Source organism: Neomonachus schauinslandi, chromosome 5, assembly GCF_002201575.2.
Source record: "Neomonachus schauinslandi chromosome 5, ASM220157v2, whole genome shotgun sequence".
NCBI lineage: Eukaryota > Metazoa > Chordata > Mammalia > Carnivora > Phocidae > Neomonachus > Neomonachus schauinslandi.
In genome coordinates this window covers 126,906,801-126,928,145 of record NC_058407.1, presented here as the reverse complement: position 1 = coordinate 126,928,145, position 21,345 = coordinate 126,906,801, and the positions used below count along the sequence as shown (strand labels likewise).

Here is a 21,345-nt window from a genome sequence, read left to right as displayed (position 1 = left end):
ATGAAAGACTAGACAGCAAAGAAAACAGTTCTGAAGATTTACTCTGTGCTCAAAACAGTGTGCTCATTACAACCCTGTGAGGTACGTATAATCATCCCGATTTTACAAATAAGGAAACAGCGGCACAAGGCAGTCTAATGGCTTTCAGATTCCCTATGCAGTAAATTCAAGTGTCAAGAGCGGTTCACAACCGGGCAGCTAGGCTTCAGGACCTGCCCTCTGAGCCACCACAGCAGGTCTCCTGCTTCCCACGTGTCCTCTTAGCGGCTCACGCGACCACAGTTTCTGAGGAAAGCTCCTTATCAATGGTCTTCCACCCAGCCTCACACAGGCAGATGGCATATGCCCACCACCAATATTTTTAGATTTAAAAGAAGCATAAAATCCCAAAGAAAATCCTGATTTTAGGAAAAGATCCTCATTTTCCAAAAATGAAAATATTTTTAGAGAATTTTATTTTTAGGCATATTTTTTTTAAGTTTTTATTTATTTATTTAATTGACAGAGAGAGAGAGAGAGAGAGAGAGAGAGAACACAAGCAGGGGGAGTGGGAGAAGGAGAAGCAGGCTTCCCGCGGAGCAGGGAGCCTGATGCGGGGCTCGATCCCAGGACCCTCGGATCATGACCTGAGCTGAAGGCAGTCGCCTAACCAACTGAGCCACCCAAGTGCCCCTATTTTTAGGCATATTTTTAAAACTCTTTAATTACTTCTTAACTCTTTCTAAAAATTGTGATGTGTTTTTCATAATAAAAGATCACTCGTGAGCAATAAACATATTGTTATAATTCCCATTTTTCAAAAGACTAAGCATATTCTTCATTATATTATTAGTGATAAAATGTTGCTGATGTTTCCAGAAATACATTTAATTTTAAAGCTCAGTGGGGCACTGAAATCTAATTAATGTTTCTGCTAAATGTGACTTTAGAGAAGGCCAAGCTGTGAAAAATCAAGATTGATTTAAGTTTAGTATTTTTTTTGTTCTTCTGCACTTCCTCCCCTGACTTCTTCAAAGCACAATCCCTTTCTCCACCAACAGGAAAACACCAAATAATTCAAGCCAACCCAAGAGTATAATAACATACACTTTGCCAGGAACAACCCTGCTGAGACCTAGCAGGTCTCTTGCTATCCTTCACCTTTATGACTATGAATTATCAATGAATCATTTTAAGAACTAGTTACTCTTTATTTTTAAAGGCATATTCTGTATTCTATTTTCTTATCATATACACAATTTTAAATGCTACACAATAACATGCAAGAACAAAACACACACACACACACACACACGCACAATTTTAAAAACCATTAATAAGTATGCTTTTCTTTCCCCAAAGGGAAGGGGGGGAAAAAAAGATACATGTTGGGAAAAGCCCCGGGCTGCAGGATTTAAAAATTAAGTGTCAGTAGTTCCATCAAGTTTAAATGTTAACTCCATAATGCCATCAATTCAGCCACACCTGACTTGAGTGCAAGTGACTGTCCCGCCTGCCCCCCCTCCACTCATGAATCTCTAACTCGTAGACAAAATATACTTTATCACCAAACATGCTACCACTAACTGTTCCAGAACTTATTCTGAAGTAAGAAGTAACTGAAATCACAAATGACAAATGTGAACATGAATGCTCTAGAAAAACAGGGTAAGGTACACCATCTTGTCATGGACTCAGTAACACCAAGACAAACTAGAATAGAAGAGAAAGTGAGAATCTTGACATAGTTCAGCAATCCTAATTCCTAGATGAAGGCACTAATTCCTTACTCGTAGCCCTGATGGTCTTCAATCCCACCTACTACAACTTTTTAAAATGTGTCACAGTCACAGTTAAAAACGCTTCAATGGCTACTCACTATCTACAAATGAAGTTCAAACTTTATGGACAGCCCTTCACAATATGGTCCCATTCACCTTCCAGTTTTACTTCTTGCTACTTTTATCATCTGGCCACTCTGAAATATTTGTCATTCCCAGCACATGATGTGTTTTTATACCTTTTTAACCAAAGTTTGCTATTTGTCTGCCTGTGATGCTCTTCCCCACCATCATATGGTAAAACGTATCCTCTCAAGACCCAGTCAAATGTCAAAGGTCTGGAACCTTTCTCAAATGCCTCCATGCTCCAAGCAAAATTAACTGTTTACTCAGCATTTTATGGCATGGACCAAGGACCCAGCTGGCCTGGATTCAAATGTGAATTCTGCTCCTTCTCATAGTTTCATTTGGGGCAAACTGCTTAATCTCTCTGTATCTTAGTTGTCTTGTTTACAAAATAAGAATTATTATGATTATTGTTTTAACACCTAACAGCTGTGTTTTAGTTGCCCTAAATGCCCAAATCTTATCATTATTGTTTTTTTTTTTAAAGATTTTATTTATTTATTGGAGAGAGAGAGAGTGAGAGAGAGCATGAGAGGGGAAAGGATCAGAGGGAGAAGCAGACTCTCCACCGAGCGGGGAGCCTGACACAGGGCTCGATCCAGGGACTCCAGGATCATGACCTGAGCCGAAGGCAGTCGCTTAACGAACTGAGCCACCCAGGCGCCCCATATCATTATTGTTATTATTCAAGTATAAACTCCTTGAGAACAGGAACCATATCATATATTCCTGATTTAATTTCATCACCTAAAATAGTGGCAGTTATATTTAAAAAGTCAAATAAATATTTTAAAATTAAACATAATTTATATAAAAAAAGATAAGCAAACAGCACTGTGAAACAAATAATAGCATTCTGTCACCCCAGAGGTAGAGGGGTAGGAAGGAGAAAGAGGATGAATGGATGGAACAAGATCATAAATACTTTTGACAGCAATTCAATCATTGTAACATAGAAATAACCAGAAATGAATTATAACAGTATCTCTTATGTAGCATAATGGTAAAAATGGTATCAGTCCATCATGTTGGCAACACTTTTCAAAGTAGTGCCAAAAGACAGAACTACTGATGTTAGAAGTCTATACAAAATTGGTATTAGATAACTCTGTTGATTTCAAATACAGACATCTTTATTTCTCCTAACTTTTATTTTGAAATACTTTAAACCTACAGAAGGTTAGAACAGTGCACCAAATACTTATACAGTTCACTCTTGAACAACATCGGTTTGAACTGCATGGGTCCACTTATATGTGATACAGTACAGGACTGTAAATGTATTTTCTGTTCCTTACAATTTTCTTTTACTTTTTTATTGTTATGTTAATCACACCTTACATCATTAGTTTTTGACATAGTGTTCCATGATTCATTGTTGTTCCTTACAATTTTCTTAATAACACTTTCTTTCCTCTAAAAGAAACTAAACTTAACTAAACTGAACTAAACTGAACTAAACTTAAACCAGTAGCTTACTTTATTGTAAGAATACAGTATCTAATACATAAGAGCATATAAAGTAGATTAATACATATTAATAAATGTAATAAATGTATTTATTAACAGTTAATTGACTGTTCATGTTATCCATCTATGTTGGCTTCCAGTCTACAGTAGGCTAAGCAGTTAAGATTTGGGGGAGTCAAAAGTTGTATGTAGGGGCGCCTGAGTGGCTCAGTCGGTTAAGTGTCTGCCTTCAGCTCAGGTCATGATCTCAGGGTCCTGGGCTGGAGCCCTGTGTCAGGCTCCCTGCTCAGCAGGGAGTCTGCTGCTCCTTCTCCCTCTGTCCCTCCCCCCGCTTGTACTCTCTCTCTTTCTCTCTCTCGCTATCTTTCTCTCTCTCAGATAAATAAAGAAAATCTTAAAAAAAAAAAAACAGTTGTATGTGGATTTTTGACTTCATGAGGGGTCAGCACTCCTGCCTCCACTGTATGGTCAATGGTCAACTGTAATCTGTGTGGCACACTTTGAGGGAGTGTGAACATCCTGTTCCTTAACAATTCTATTCAATGGTCTTATCATCCACTAATAATCCCTGCCTGAATAGATTCTGATTCTGATGGTGCTAAAATGATGTGGTGGTTTTTTTCTATGATTCCTTCTATATTATTAATTGACACTTTTCTATTTAAAAGTTTTTCTCTTCTAGCCCCTCCTCCCTTTGAAATAGCACTATGGTATAAAAGAACTATTTTATTCAATGTGTTATAATCCACTATCATCATTATTCTTTTAGAAGCTCAAGTTGTCTCAAATTTGGCAGAACTGCCTCTTATCTGGTTGGAGATTTCCCCCTTCAAGTGCATCCTTTAGACATGCCCCCCTATCTGGCACAAAATAATCATGGTCCCTTTACTTTATACTTTTTCTACCCTAAACCTAGAGCAGCCACTTCTTTAAAAAACAGTGGTTCTTTTTAATGGGGAATGGTTTTCAAAAACTAAGATCTGGGTACTAGGTGAGCTCATCACTGCAATTGTTAAAATCAGATAGGAGACCATAGTATAAGAAAATTCTATTCCCCTGAGAATGTCAAAACAACATATATCAAAAGGAAAATAATGCCGAGGTCTTTATGTCTATCCTATATTCCCTTTGCTATCTCTCCATTACCTCCACTGACTATGAAAACGGTACACTGTTGTGCACTTTTCTTCCCAGGAACTATTTTCAGAAAAGGACTAAACTTCCATTTGAGTTTGCAATCTGATACCTGATTGTCCTAAGTTGATGCCCCTCTGAGTCGGACTGGCCCCTTCTACTCAGGCAAGGAAGGTATAAGGATTAAAACTGGCTGGGACCAATGTCTTCTTTGCTGCTTCTCAATCTCCAGTGATCTCAGACTATATTTTTAACCCTATGCAGGACCAACTGAACAGTAAGTACTTGACAACTGTGGAATCATCCACATGGTACTAACTTATCTCCTGTGTAGTCCCAGGCCCCTCCATATTGTTAACATGTTAATAACCCCAACAGTAATGGCTACACATATACACAACACATGGGTGGATGTTAAATGGCCTTCTCTTCTAGAATAAGAAATTTTGGAACTTTACTAAAGTTCAAGTCCTCAGATGCTTTTTTTGTCTCTCCTGTTTGAGTATTAGGACAAGTGACTGAGGACAGTGGACCAGAGTCACACGCACCTAGACCTCACCAGCAGAGGTCAGGAGAGGACAAGAAGTACAGGAAGGAGAGTCCTGTTTTGACAGAATAACGACACTAAAAAGTCTATTGGTCATGTATTTTGAGTAAGATTTCACACCACATAAAATTAAGATACAGTTTTTAAAGATATGAATAGGCTCCAATATTCTATAAGCTATGCAAAATACCGCACTACATAAAGGAATAGCTGAACTCATGAAAATTCATAGCCTTACATATCCTTTCCTCCTTATTAAAAACATCAATTAAGCTCAAAGAAACAATATAATCCATTATTAATATTGTTCTCTGCTGGGTAAATATAATGAATGTGATTGTTTGTTTAAATGCCTGTTTGGGGGAATCCAAAGCACTCTGCAATATCAACACTGATCCTCTTAGGAGGGACTGCCGACTACTACCCCTATTTTAAACAGAGAATGGCCTTATGCAAAATAATGGCAAAGCTGGAACTAAAACCACGATTACTTGACCACGCATTAGTGTACAAGTCTTCCCAAAAGACAGTAAGTGCATGCTTCAAGTGTATGCTTTGTAAAGATTAATAAATACGTGTAGGATTCAGCAAGGTACTATTTCCATTGATGTTATTCAATGAAATAATACATGCAGAATTTTTTATTAGCTTCCTGGAAACTGCAGGCTTGGCCATTAGGACTAGGAAGTCACTGAAGAATAATGAACTAAACTTAAACCAGAAAAATTGGGGGAAATTCTGATAAACTAAAAAGTTTACAGTCTCAGACTGCTTTGTGTGTGTCTAGAGTTCTCATTCCACTTTAAAGAGACCAAGAGTATAAAAGGCAGGTCATGTAATAGGAGAGCAGCTTTAGGCAAAACTTATACAAAAGGCATAAATGGAATCTCAATGAGCAGCCTCAGAATCCTGTCTCTTTCCCAGTAAAAGATTGGCAAATGAATATAAAATTGTCTTAATGTTAAATTATTAAGGTATGCAAAGATTTTTTTAGTGACTTCCTATTAAACTCTTTAAAGTAAACAACCAATTAATTATAAGCATAACTGGGTAGGTCTTTTATTCTACAGGCAAGTCTCTTAAAAAACAAAAATGTAAAGACAACCTCCTTCAAGCATGCATCCTGCACTAGTTTTGTCTTCTACTTCTTCTTTCCCTCATTGTCACCCTTGAATCATCTATATCACCAGTTCCCAGACTTCTGAACTTTCTGCACCAGAAAACTATACAAAAGAAAAACAAGCAGGGGCAATGAAGGCAGAAGTCTATACTGGGTTGCCAGATTATATTTTGCCAAATATGGGTATCTATTGTTAAAAGATACCTTCCGATTCTTCTCTCCCTAATTTCTCAAATAAAGGCCACTGTAACATTCAAAAGTATTTAAGTCCATATTTAGTGTTATAAAGCAGCTGTTACATTCATTGGATTATGCATTCAGCCACCACTTACTAAGCATATACTACATGCAAGGCTCTGTGTTCTGGGGGTACAGCTGTGAACAGAGTAGATAACCGACCCATAGAAATGGCAACCTAGTGAGCAAACAGACAAAATAAAGAAGCGAGTAACATACTTAGAATGTGAAATAGCGTTAGGTGCTAAAGAGAAAAACAGAGGAAGGTGAGAGATAATTAGCATGTGTGGAGGGAGGGAGTTCCCAATTTTAGATATGATGGTCAGGGAGGAGGGTCTTATTCTGAAGGTGATACGTGAGTAAATAGCAAAGGAAATGGAAGGTGTCTCGTAGCTACTGTGGGACGAGGCCGGGAAGTGCCCCAGAGAGGAAGCAGCCAAAGAAGGAATATGGCAGGCATGTTCCGGAACCACTATGGAGGCCAATGAGTAAGGAAGAGAAGGCAGTGAAGACGAAATGAAAGCCTTAACAAAAAGCACATCATACAGGGCTTTGAAGGTCACTCTAAGGACTTCCTGTTTTATTGTGGATATGACTGAGAGGCAACACAATGTTCCAATCAGAGTGTCATGATCTCCCATCGCTTCTCAGCCTTTTGGCTAAGATCAAGTGCAGAGTGTCATGATCTTACTTACTTTAACAGGCTCATTCTATCTCTTTTGGTGAACAGGAAGATCATGGGGGAGAAAGGGGGAAAATAGCAGAAGCAGGAAGATAGAAAGTTCCAGAAGAGAGGTTACAGTGAACAGGGTGGCAGAAGTGGTGATGGTAAGTCATCAAATTCTGAATACATTTTGAAGGCAGAGCTCACAGGATTGCTGACAAATGAAATGCAGACTATGAAAGAAAGAAAGTCAAAGATAACTTAGAAGTTTTAGACTGAACAACCAGAAGAGTAGAGCTCCCATTTACTGACACAGGGAAGTCTGTTAACAGAATGGATTTAAAGAGAATAACAGGGGCACCTGGGTGGCTCAGTCGTTAAGCGCCTGCCTTTGGCTCAGGTCATGATCCCAGCGCCCTGGGATCAAGCCCCGCATCGGGCTCCCTGCTCCCCGGGAAGCCTGCTTCTCCCTCTCCCACTCCCGCTGCTTGTGTTCCCTCTCTCGCTGTGTCTCTCGCTGTCAGATAAATAAATAAAATCTTTAAAAAAAGAGAGAAAACAACAGAAACTCCTGTTTGGGCATTTGTTAGACATCTAAGTGCACAGATTAAGTCAGACATCTAAGTGTAGACATTTAAATGTATATGCAAGGATATACAAGTATGGGATTCAGGGAGCCAAGTCATCAACATACGGTTGGCATTTAAAACCAAAAGACGAGATGAGATTAACAAGGAAAAAATACAGACAGGAAAGCGAAGTTCCAAAGGCTTGGGCCCTGGGGTACCTCAAAGTACAGAGATCCAGGAGATGACAAGGAACAAGCAGAGGAAACTGAGAACAAGCAACCAGTAAGGAAAGAACATGCGGAGAACCTGAGGGTCTGAAGGCTGGGAAGAAAGAATGTGTAAGAATGAGACCATAGCCAACCACATCAAAAACTGCTGGTAGGTCAAGAGGAAAACTGAAAACTGCCTACTGGATGACACAGTACAAAGGCAATTAGAGACCCTAATACAGGCCAGAAGGGGGGTGGGGATAAGGGTGGGAAGTTAAAAATCTGACATGCAAGAAGGAAATGCAGGAAAGAAATGGAAAAGAGAGTATAGACACCTCTTTCGAGGAGTTTTGCTGTAAGAGCAAAAGAGAATCAGGGTAGTTCTACGGAGGAAATGGGGCAAAAGAAGATTGGTATTATTGTTGTTGCTTTACAGGAGAAGTAATAAATTTTACTCTGATGGGAACAATCAAGCAGAAAGAGAAAGAATTCGGGAGAGGGAGGGAAGGACAGCTCGAGTGATGTCCCTGAACAAGTCTAATCACTCATAGTGATGAGGGCCTATAAGCACAGATGAAGACAGGTGGGTAGCTGTGGTTGTGGAAGTTTGTGGAAGTTCTCTGCCTGCTTCTATTTTCTTATAAGAAATAAAAAGAACATGAGCTGAGAGGACAGAGGAGGTACTGGAAGTCTGAGGAGGAAAGAGAATGTTCCAATAGTTGAAATGGAGCAAAAATTGACTAGTAACAGCATGCTTTCCTGCCTGAAAGTTGGCCTGGACTTTAGTCCAGAGGCAGCAAGAGAGGCAAGGGAGGTGAAGGTGTATGGGAGTGACTGTACTGACCTACAGTAGAATTTCAGCTGTAGAGAGAGGGGAATGAAGACATGAGTTTGGTGAAGGATAATGTAACAGTGGTTTTATCAGTGAGGTCCAAGGATCAGTGAAGTCAGGACACTAGACAAGAGGGAAAATGGTCAGAGAGTGGGAACAGATTCTCAGATTCCCATTTCAAACTGGACTGATAGAAGCCACCAATAATCTCCCACCTTTTGTCTCACTTGATCTTCCTCTAGTGACTGGACGGACAGTGAGTGTCTCAAAGGCAGAAACTACCTCTTTATTTGACCCTAGTATTCTAGGCAGTACCTAGTCCAGTGCTTGATACACAGTTGCTACTCAATAATGTATCTATTGTAAGAAAGAAACTCATTTGCCAAAACATCAAGGTTATGATACTGGGAGAAAATGAGGCAGTCACAAGAGAATTCAACTATAGAAAGTACCTATAAGAATCTTCAAATGGCAATTCTGTCTGCATCTTAAAGGTATGCTTCATTTTCTTATTTTCAGAAATTGTTTATTTTAGGAAGATTTTCTAAAGTATTTCTCAGATTCTCATTCCAATTCTTTACCTCCATTATCTGAAACTCAGCCTCCTTCCCCCATCAAACATAAACTGAAGATAATCCCAATCAGTAGCCTGCTTTTCATTCTGCAATTCATTTCTTGGTACAGAAAAAAACAGAGAAGGGGAGGGAGATTCTGACCAGCCTTAAAACATTCAATCCCTAGTTCTCATGCACACACAGCTATGGGACCAGCTGCCTAGCCAAGTATAATGAAAAAAGGGGAAACACTAACTTTAAAAAAAAAGTGACAAGTTTACGATACATAAGATTTCTTAAAGTCCTTAAAAGCTAATAGACTTATCTGATTAAAGCAAACTTCTGTTGTTGCTGTTCATAGGAAATTTGGTTACAACCTCATGGAATAGTTCTATTACAAAAAGTTCCTGGTCTAGAATCCTGCTTTATGAGCTACAGAGTACATGAGAATCACTTGTGAAGCTTTCCACAAATGACCTACGTGAGCTCCTGCCCAGAGAGTCTGACCTAACAGACTCAGGAGGGTCCCAAGAGCTTGTGTTCTTCAAAGGCTGTACATGTGAAGCACTCCTAGACTGAGAACTGTCTAGAATACAAGTCTCTGATAACTGCTACCTTTCTTCTTTTCAAGTATCTATCAGAAGTTCCAAAAATCTCCTAAAATTGTTTCACCGTTAATTACTTTCTTAGAGTAAAATTTGAATGCCTGCACCATTTACATGTAACATGGCACTCAAAATCACAAAGGTGGAGATTTTATTCCTCTGATAAACATCACTGGTAACGATAAATACATGCAGAGCTGGACTCACCCGTTCCATAGCTGCATTATGATACGGGAGCTCCTCCTCACTGCAAATGAAAAATAGTATATATGAAATAGCTGAAATCATAGTGAACTTTTAAAAAATCATATACCTATGGGTACATATGATATATAACCATTTATCGTCATCACAAGAATGGATCATATTACATAAGCTTCCATTCTGCCAAATTCAATATAAAACAATTAGCGGTTCTGAACCCACAAGGTCCCCTATCTTCAAATCTCTAGACATACGCCGTCTAAGACAGTCATCTCCAGCCACATGTGGCTATTTAATCTAAAATGTTAAGTTCAAATTAACAATTCAGTTTTTCAGTCTCACCCTAGCCACAGTTCAAGTGCACGACAGTGGTCACACAGACAGAGGCTATCGTTTTGAACAGCGTGTATATAGAAAGAATATTCCCACCACTGCAGGAATGTCCTACTGGACAACACTCCTGTAGACCAGGAGTCAGCAACCTTCTTCTGTGAAGGTAAATATTTAAACAGTGAATACATGAGGCTTTGCAGACCATACAGTCTTTGTCATTAACTATTCAACTGTAATGTTGTATTGCACAAGTAGACACAGGTAATAGTAGACTGAGTGTGGTTTTATTCCCACAAAATGTTTGCAAAAACAGGTGGTGAGCTGAATGTGACCTGCAGGCTATAGTTCACCAACCTCTACTCTACAATATCACCTCCACTCTCTGGCTCAAACTATGGCCTATAACAACTGATTGCTTTTTAAAAAAATGGTATATGGATCGGGGTGCCTGGGTGGCTCAGTCGGTTAAGCGTCTGCCTTCAGCCTGGGTCATGATCCCCGGATCCTTGGATCAAGCCCCGCATCAGGCTCTTGCTCAGGGAGGAGCCTGCTGCTCTCTCTCCTCCCCACTCCTGCTCTCTCTTGCTATCTGTCTCTCAAATAAATAAATAAAACCTTACATAAATATATATATATATATATATATATTTAAATGCTATAAGGAAATAAAATAGCCTCCAAAAGATTTATGAATGAGGAAGGAAAATCTGGGGTGCCTGGGTGGCTCAGTCGGTTAAGTGTCTGCCTTTGGCTCAGGTCATGATCCCGGGATCCTGGGATCGAGCCCCGCATCGGGCTCCATGCTCAGCGGGAAACCTTCTCCCTCTCCTACTCCCCCTACTTGTGTTCCCTCTCTCGCTGTCTCTCTGTCAAATAAATAAAATCTTTAAAAAAAAAAAAAAGAAAGAAAGAAAGAAAAGAAAAAGGGAAAGGAAAATCTAATTCTATAAATTAGGAAAGTTTCATTTGTCAAAACTTCAACAGGGATGAGATTTTTAAATATACAACAAAAGACCAAATTCATTTCTCTGATACAGTAATACTGTGATATCAGCTCTAACCTAAAGCATGCTGAGACTCTTGTATTAACTGCCAGTAATATAAAAACAATGAGCTATCTGTAACAAAGTTCTGTGCTTTGAACTGCTACCTCAGTAATACTGATGTTTTCGCAATGACACAGATTCTTGTCTTTCTTTCTCTTGAACCACATAATACCATTTTTTTTTTAGAACACAATGAATCGCTTTTAAACATAATACCATTTTTAAGAGTATAGTACATTAGTATTCAAGAGTCCAGTATGTTCAAAGGCACTCTTTTGCTACTCTGAAGAGTCCTTAGGTGAACCACAAACCAACCTATAGCAACGGAACTGACAGAAAGTGTAACAGCCAAAAGAGATCTTAGAGAGATAGTCCAAACCCTTCACTTCAGAGATAAGAAAGCTAACATTTCACTTAGTCACAGTCATTTAGCCTATCATAGAGATGCTCAATTCCATCTCTCTAGCCCTGTGGGTTCAAACCAAGATGAACAAGATCTTCAGATTCTGCAGCAGTATATGAAGAAAGGCCTAAGAAACCAATTCTCAAGAAGAAAAAAAAAAAAAAACTGAGGATTTAATATAAAAGTCTTTTTTTTTTTAAATGTAAAGTGTCCACTCACCTTTACTGAAGGTGACACCTTGGTTTTTTTATATCTTTCATTATGCTCAGAGTCTACATTTCCCTGCTAATCTGTAATCCTGATTACTAGAGCCAATGATGTATGAATGGCACAGGATGTAACTTCCAATTTAAAAGTACATCTATCCATTCTTCACTTACTGGCAGAAAAAGGGCTTATCAGCACCGCTGGAATTTATTTCTTAGATGAATAGGGTCAGCAGTGACATCTTGAAAGACTAGGAACATCTGAACCCTTTGTGCACACTAAGACCGATATTTCTGGGGTGAGTAGGCTGCCCTGGGCAAGAGTAACTTTTTGTACTTTTTGTACAGCTGATTTGAACAGACCCTGATAACTGTTTATTTGAACTTTCCAACTCCAAATGAAGTGCCAACTCTGGGTGCTTACCAAAGGATTAGTTCTTTGAAGGTACTGGGTACATTTCTTTGGTGTCCTCCTATTTACTAAACAAGACTAACAAACCTCACTGTGCCTATTCCCAACACTGAATCAGAACCAAATTTTGCACTTGTCTGTGGAATGATGCTGATCATCTATCTGCTCAGGCCGCGTGGCCTGTGTGCTCAGGTCCTACAGAACGCACTTGTGAGCTTCAAGATGAGACAGGACTGCTCTCAGCATCCCGCCCCACCCTAACACCGAACCATACTACTGAAAACCCTGGGAGAGCGAGATGCAGGAGCATACATACAACCAAAGTCGGCCTTAGGCGATATCCAGAAGTAGACAGACTTGGTGTTGGATTTCCCTCCACCTCAATATTTTACATTATTTCCTTTTGCCCTGTCACAACCCCCACCCCAGGATGTGCTTGTCTGTGCAGGAACACCATCATATCACCAAACAGTTACTGAACTCCCACTAACCAAGTGTTTTTTCATATGCATTTTTGAAATTTATTTTTTAAATTTTTTGAGATATAACTGACATATAACATTGTATTAGTTTTAGGTGTACAACATAATGATTTGAGATATATATATTACATATATATATATGTAATATATATATATATCACAAAATGATTACTATTTTAAGTTTAGTTAGCATCCATCACCCCACACAGCTACACATTTTTTGGCTTTTCCCTTGTGAGGAAAACTTTTAAGATCTACTCCCTTAGCAACTGTCAAATATACAATACAGTATTATTAACTATAGCCACCATGCTGTACACTCCATTCCCAGGAGTTATTTACCTTATTACTAGAAATTTGTACCTTTTGACCACTTTCACCCATTTTGCCTACCTCCCAGCACCGCCACCACTCCCCATCCCATCTCTGGCAACCAGCAACCTGTTCTGTGTATCTATGAGTTCATTTTTTTGTGTGTGGTTGTTTAATTTTTTTTAAGAGTTATTTATTTATTTATTTAACAGAGAGAGAGAGAGAGAGAGACAGTGAGAGAGGGAACACAAGCAGGGGGAGTAGGAGAGGGAGAAGCAGGCTTCCCGCTGAGCAGGGAGCCCAATGTGGGGCTCGATCCAGGACCTTGGTGTCATGACCTGAGCCAAAGGCAGACGCTTAACGACTGAGCCACCCAGGTGCCCCTTTTGTTTGGTTGTTTTAGATTCCACATATAATTGATAACATACAGTATTTGTCTTTATCTGATTTATTTCACCTAGGATAATGTCCTCAAGGTCCATCCATGTTGTCACAAATGGTAAAATTTCATTCTGTTTTGTGGCTGAATAATATGCCTCTATGGCTGTGTGTGTGTGTATGTGTGTGTGTGAGAACACATTTTCTTTATCTGTTCATCCATCAATGGACAACTTAGGTTATTTCCATGTTTTGGCTATTGTAAATAATGTTGCAATGAACACAGGGCAGGGGAGGTATAAAAATCTTTTTGAGATAGTGATTTCCCTTTGGATAAATACCCAGAAGTAGAACTGCTGGATCATAAGTAGTTCTAATTTTTTTTGGTAAAGATTTTATTTATTTATTTGACAGAGAGAGAGAGAACAAGCAAGGGAAGTGGCAGGGAGAGGTCAGAAGGAGGCTCCCTGCTGAGCAAGGAGCCCAATGTGGGGCTCGATCCTAGGACCCTGGAATCATGACCTGAGTGAAGGCAGATGCTTAACCAACTGAGCCACCCAGTCATCCCTAAGTAGTTCTATTTTTAATTTTTTAATACTGTCTTCCATAGTAGGTGCATCATTTTACATTCCTACAGGCAGTGCACGGGGGTTCCCTTTTCTCCACATCCTTGCCAAAAGTTGTTATTTCTTGTCTTTTTAATAACAGCTATTCTAACAGATATGAGGAGATAGCTCATTGTGACTTTGATTTGGATTTCCCTGATGATTGGTGATGTTAAGCATCTTTTCATGTGTCTGGTAGCCATTTGTATGTCTTCTTTGGGGAAATGTCTATTCTGGTTCTTTGCCCATTATTTAATCAGATTATTTTTTACTTAGTTGTATGAGTTCTTTACATATTTTGGATATTAACCCCTTATCAGACACCTATTTTGAAAATACTTTCTCTCATTTGGTAGGCTGCCCTTTTTATATGCTGTACAAAAGCTTTTTGGTTTGACGTAGTCCCACCTGTTTATTTTTGCTTTTGTTGTCTCTGCTGTTGGTATCAGATCCAAAAAATCAAAATCAAGACCGATGTCAAGGAGCTTAGGGCCTATGTTTTCTTCTAGGAGTTTTATGGTTTCCGGTCTTACACTTAAGCCTTTAATCCACTCATTCTTCTGCCTGTGGCTGCCCAGTTTTCCCACCACCACTTACTGAAAAGACTGTCCCTTCCGCAGGTATATTCTTGGCTGCTTTGTTGTAAATTAACTGACCATATTTGCATAGGATTATTTCTGGACTCTCAATTCTGTTCCATCAATCTATGTTTCTATTTTTACACCAATACCATAATGTTTTACTACTCAAGCTCTGTAATAGAGTTTGAAATCATGAAGTATGATGCTTTGTTCTTATTTCTCAAGATTGCTTTAGCTATTTTGGTCTTGCGTGGTTCCATACAAATTTTAAGACTGTACACATTCTATTTTTGTGAAACATGCCATTGGCATTTTGATAGGTATTACACTGAATCTGTAGATAGCTTTGGATAGTATGGACATTTTAACAAAATCAATTCTTCCAATCCATGAGTATGGAACTTGTTCCATTTATTTGTATCATCTTACATTTCTTTCATCAGTGTCTTACAGTTTTCAGAGTATGTCTTTTTCTCCTTGGTTAAACTGATTCCTAGCTATTTTATTCTCTTTGATGCAGTTATAAACAGAATTATTTTCTTAATTTCTTTTTGATAGCTTTTACTATATATAAAAATGCAACTGATTATTGTATATTGATTTTGTATGCTGCAACTTTACTGAATTCATTTATCAGTTCTAACAATTTTTTTGGTGGAGTCTTAATGGTTTTCTATATATAAAATCATTTCATTTGCAAATAGAGACAGTTTTACTTCTTCTGTTCCAATCTGGACTTTTATTTCTTTTTCTTATCTAACTATGTGATTAAAAGTGGCAAGAGTGGGCATCTTTGTTCTGTTCCTGGTCTCGGAGGAAAAGCTTCAGCTTCTCACCATTGGGTATGATGTTAGCTGTGGGTCTGTCTTATGTGGCCTCATTCCTGATGAGGTCTATTCCCTCCATAATGGATGGATGCTGAATTGTGAAAACAGTCTTGAGACTGCTTAGATGGATGAAAGAGCAAAGATGTGGTCAAGTTTTCCTGTATGGATTTTCTTGCATTATTGCTCCATACCTAAAACCTTTTATACAAAATCTGCTGTGTGCACAACACTGATCGCCATAGAACTTTTCCTCCTCAGATTTCTGTGATGGCGTGCATTAATCTTCACAGCCTTCCAAGGAGAAAGCAGGGGATTGCTGCCTTTCCAAAAGCTACACACAATGTCTAAAATACACATGTAAAGCACAGCACCGGCCTCAAGCACAGTGGCTGGCAGGCTGCAGGAGGGCACTAAATGTTGCTGAGTGAAAGTATGGAATAAAAGGGTGAACACATGCCGGCATGCATAGATGCATCTTCCCCTTGCCACTTACATATTCTCCAAGTAGAAGAAAAGAAAGACCAAAGTCTGGATGTGTACAGAATATTCCTTTAGGTCAGCAAACTACAGCCCCATGGGTCAAATCCGGCCCACTGCCCACTTTTGTAAATAAAGTTTTAATGGAACACTGCCATGCTCATTCGTGTATTGTCTGTGCTTGTTTTCACGCTACAACAGTAGAGTTGAATCATTATGACAAAGATCACAAGGTCCACAAAGCCAAAAATATTTCCTATCCGGCTCTTCACAGAAAATGTTTGCCTGACCCCACTTTAAAAAACAAAGGTTTGTCCTCTAAAGGAAAGAGGTACATAGAAGTTGCTAAAAGAAAATGCCACGCTGACAACAAGAAGCCATACCTCATAGAAACACAGTAAGTAAAAACAACACACAGTCATCCCTGGAAAGAGAGGGGCCTTAACTCAATCTGTTTTCATCTGCTTTAAACTTAAAAGAATTATTAACTAGAGTATATGTGCCTGTAATTTTTCAATACCTCAGGTGGCATATTTCCGTGAGACAAAATTTCACCGGGAAACTTAAAACTTAACTTGCTAAAATCAGTAAATTGAGTATGTTGACTAAATTTTGTTTTTTGCAGTTAAGTCTATCTAAGTTTAGATTTACTCTAATCAAAAGGATTAGACAAGTAGAAAGAGTTCGCAAGCTCTTGTCATCAAAACAGAAGTTCTTTAAAAACAAAAACACCTTTATTTTGGCTTTCAAATATTTATATAGTCATAGTAAACTACAGACAATTTGCTAATTTTTTCAAATATACACCTTTTGATTAGTTGAAAATCTGAAGCTTGATATTAATTTTATCTTTATTTTTGATACAATTTCCTTCTAATTCTATTAATAACTTCTGACCTAAAAGCTCTATCATTATCCAAATTCCAAGCATTCCAAGCTGAACAGACCAGCAGTGACTATTTTTGATAAAAATGTTGAAAGTTCAAATTTCAAAATTTCTCTAACTCTTAAACACACTTGATTTCTCCATTCTCCAGATGTAACTCTGTCACAGGCATCCAGACCAGGGATAACTCCCCATTTCTGAATCCTAAACAAAGACCTTCCTGTTGCAGCATCAAGCCAAGCTGGTTTGGCAACCATTTTTATATTTATTGTGAAATCTGTTATAAAGCCAAGTTAGGCCTATACTGCTTTTGTTAATACTGTCACATATCATAACAAGCAATTTAAGTTACTAAAACTGTAATTAGATATGAAGTCAGCAGCCTTCAGAGAAGATCACAAAGTTACTTTTGTCCACTGTATTGTATTGACATTGACACTTAAAACCCAATTTCACTGCAGAACCAATCAAAAATTGCAGAGAACTAAAACAGCAGAAAGAAAGGCTCTTCGATCAAGGTGTGATAGAAGGCAATATCTAAATGCCTAAGCCAACTGACTTTATTCAATAGTGCAAAAAAAAAAAAAAAAAAAACTTCAGGCTACAGTGACAAGCAGTGGAAGGCACCAGCAGCAACCTCTGGAGAATGTGTTTTACTTAAATTAGGCATTGTAACAAAAATCAAGTTTGGTAAAATTTAACAAAGCCTAACATTACACTAAAATCCATTTCTCTGCTTCATTATTTTCATTTGTGCTGGATGCTTCAGGACTGCACGATGGTATAAATTAAAAAATTAGTGTGATCATATGAGAACTGGTACCAATTGGCTTCATTTTCAAAGAAGTGGTGAGCTTAGCTTTCTGACGTATATACCTTCATACAAGTGACTGCCTTCAAATTTCTTTCTAGGCGTGTCAAAGCACTTTTGTGTTTCTCTCATTTAAAATACAGGAGAGGGATGCCTGAGTGGCTCAGTCGGGTAAGCGGCTGCCTTCAGCTCAGGTCATGATTTCAGGGTCCTGGGATCGAGTCCCGCATCGGGCTCCCTGCTCGGCGGGGGAGTCTGCTTCTCCCTCTGCCTGCTCTGCCTGCCGCTCCCCCTGCTTGTGCTCTCTCTCTCTCTCTCTGACAAATAAATAAGTAAAATCTTAAAAATTAATTAATTAGTTAGTTAGTTAATTAATTAATTAATTAAATACAGGAGAGTAGTAACAGGCAGTATACTGCAGAAGTTCAGAACACAGGCCCTGCTGTAATAAGACTGCCGAAGTCTACAGCCCACATTTGACACAGTCAACACAACTTGGGCCAGGTGGTTGACCACTTTCTGCTTCAGGTTCATCTAAAAAAAAGATAAAAAGAGTACCTACCCCAAAGAGTTTTGGAGAGGAATAAATGAGTTATCCATGTAAAGGGCTTAGAACAGTGCCTGACACACAGTAAGTGCTCAATAAATACTAGCTAATATTAGTAAGATAAATAATGGATGGACTAAACATGTTTCAAGCAATGAGAAAAGAGATTTTGGGTAATTACTAGAACCTTTTGGAATGCACAGGTTTTTCACATGTCGTTTATACTATATTAGACCATTTTATGATATAAACATCTCTTTTGGTGGTTCACTCCCAATATACAGTCACTTGAGAAGGCCAAAATAAGCTAAGTTATATTGCACCTTCTGAATCAAAATCTGGGATAGAGCCCAGAAATTTATTTTTAAGAAAAATTTCTCAGCTGATTCTAGTGTGCAGACAAGTTTGGGATCCACTGATCTTGATGGGGCTAAAAGCTCAAACTGTCCTTTAAAACTTCATCCCATATCTCAGATCTGCACACTAACCCACACAAATGTGTAACCATTTCCTGCCACATTTGTGGCCAAGTTTGATTTATTTAAAAAAAAAAAGTGGAAGTGGGGGTTTAATTTAAGAAGAGTGTTTCATCATAGTTAAATACTGCTCTGCTGGTCTGTTAAAGTTCAAAGTCTTCTAATTATAACTACTCAAGAGAACACTCTGGTTATGCTAATGTCACTGGGTATAATAACAACACCTTATATTTGTCCAGACCTTTATATGGCATTCTATCATTTTATTTCTTCAAAGCTTCAACTATAAAGTATGTAGAGCAGTGATGATTCCATTTTACAGATGAGGCATGAAAGGGTTAACTGCAACAAGTGAAGCCACATGAAGGGCACACATTCTCTAACTCCCAGAGCTGTTTCTCTTAACTTTGTTTGCTTGTTCTACCCAAAGAAAAAGAAGATACCAAAAAATACTTTCTAAATGCAAGAAAACTCAACAGAAGGAGAAAACAAAGTCTGAGTACTACAAGTTACTGCTATGAACTATCAAGAAATTCTATTTTTTCCTTCAAAATGTAATCATATATCCTAAAATTAAAAAGAAAAAAAACTCTGGCTTTTTCCTATTTATAGTAAATCAGACTGGAAAAGAATAAATTTGAATGAGAAATTACTCACTAAATTGGATGGAAGCAAACAAACTATAGAGATGAAGAGAAGTCTCTAGCCTGTAGGGATCTGCCCAAACAATGCCAGAACTGGAACAGGCAGAATTTGCATCACTAGCAGGATGTTTTCAAGAGTCAAAATCACTTTAGCCCCTTTACAGTAGTCTAGACCTCTCTCAACTCTTTATATAACATACTCAGGATAAATGGAATTAATTCTGAGAAGCAATAACACAAAGACATTTATAACTATGGGAAAGATCAACAGCATTTCCTTTCATTGTTCATTTCTAGGCTGCATAACACTAAAGTTCTAATTGCTAATTATTTTAAAAATGCATTTACATAAAATGAAATGTTTTGTAATTATTTTTGAAATACAAATTATTATTCATTTCCACTTAATTCTGCTAGATTATTAATATAACTCATTTATTGCACTTTATGTTCTTATTAAAATACAACAAATATTAAAGATCGTATTCTTAACTATATAGTTCAAGGTTAATCATAGAGGTTAAAAATGCCGGAATTTTTTTTTTTTTTAAGTAAATTTTTATTTATTTTTTGACAGAGAGCGAGATAGCGAGAGAGGGAACACAAGCAGGGGGAGTGGGAGAGGGAGAAGTAGGCTTCCTGCGGAGCAGGGAGCCCGATGTGGGGCTCGATCCCAGGACCCTGGGATCATGACCTGAGCCGAAGGCAGACGCTTAACGACTGAGCCACCCAGGCGCCCCGAAAAATGCCAGGAATTTAATAACAAAAAGCACATTGCAGGACTACTCCTGGAATCTTATTCACAGCTGTGCGATTAAAAATAAAGAAAATCAATATAACAGGTCACCACAGAAACATTATAATAAAAAAGTTAGCTTTCAAACAATGCAACTTACTGTAAAAAGCCAAATCTATCCGTGACTTTGTAAACAAGGTAATCAGCATCCTCCCAAGGTTCAATCTCTGCACCTTCTCGTCCCTGTAATAGGGGACAAAGAAGGGTATTATTGGGAATTTATAAAACTGAATAATTACTTAAAACAAGAAGACCACAAAACAAGAGTTAATTTTTTATGAATTAATAATAAGAGTTAAAAATGAGACACTACCAACCTAAATTAACTTTAAAAAAAAAACAAACAAACTACTTTTGGCAATATAATCACTACTTCCCAGTTACAAGCTTCAGAAGATCCCGTATTCCAGCAACAGCTGACACGCAGCTAAGCCCTGATCAGACCTGGGTTTGTGTCAGAAGTCAACTGGGAAAGACAGAGCAACGAAGGGTAAGAAAGCCACTCAAGAAGGAACTGCCAAACTTTAATGTTTTTGACTAAACATGTCATAGGAAAAACTTTCTTGCCTTTCATCCACACTTCTCAGAACAGTAAGCTATCCATCTTGTCTCTCTACTTCTTTACTTCACAGCTACATCAGCCTTGACATTATTCTTGCCAAGGTCAAAAATGATCTGCCCTTGGACAGAATCATCCAGTGGACACTGTTCAGTTCTTATCTAGTGGATTCTGTTCAGTACATTTCTCAGTATTGCTCACTCCCCATTCCTCAAACTCCATCATACCAGCCTCTCTTGGTTCTCCTCATACCATCCAACTCTTCTTTTGATGGGTCTTCATGGGTCCCTCTTAACTGCCAGTGTGCCCACAGCACTGCCCTCAGCCCACTGCTCTTCTCACTCTACTTTTGAAGCTGTTAACCAGCACCGATTAGAGTAGGAACTTCAAATGTCTACACCAATCCATCAAATTTCAGATTCAATACCCAACTGTCTTGTGGACCCCTCCATGTGCGTATATTTTATCAATGACTGCACAATGGCTAGCCTAGTTCCTAAGTGTGACTTAACTGCATGGAAAAAAAAAAAATG

The 21,345-nt window shown here is 38.4% G+C and overlaps 1 protein-coding gene across 4 annotated transcripts in view; it reads right to left on the bottom strand.

Annotated features, from left to right (window-relative positions):
- The window catches only part of USP6NL (USP6 N-terminal like), a 185,444-nt gene that overhangs the window by 60,106 nt on the left and 103,993 nt on the right, over positions 1–21,345 (bottom strand). For all 4 annotated transcript variants that reach the window (XM_021696682.1, XM_021696681.1, XM_044915010.1 and 1 more), the window contains 2 exons: positions 20,354–20,436; positions 10,035–10,074 (listed from right to left, as the gene is read on the bottom strand). In XM_021696682.1, the coding sequence (XP_021552357.1) occupies positions 10,035–10,074; positions 20,354–20,436 (123 nt within the window). The remainder of the gene's footprint in view (positions 1–10,034; positions 10,075–20,353; positions 20,437–21,345) is intronic.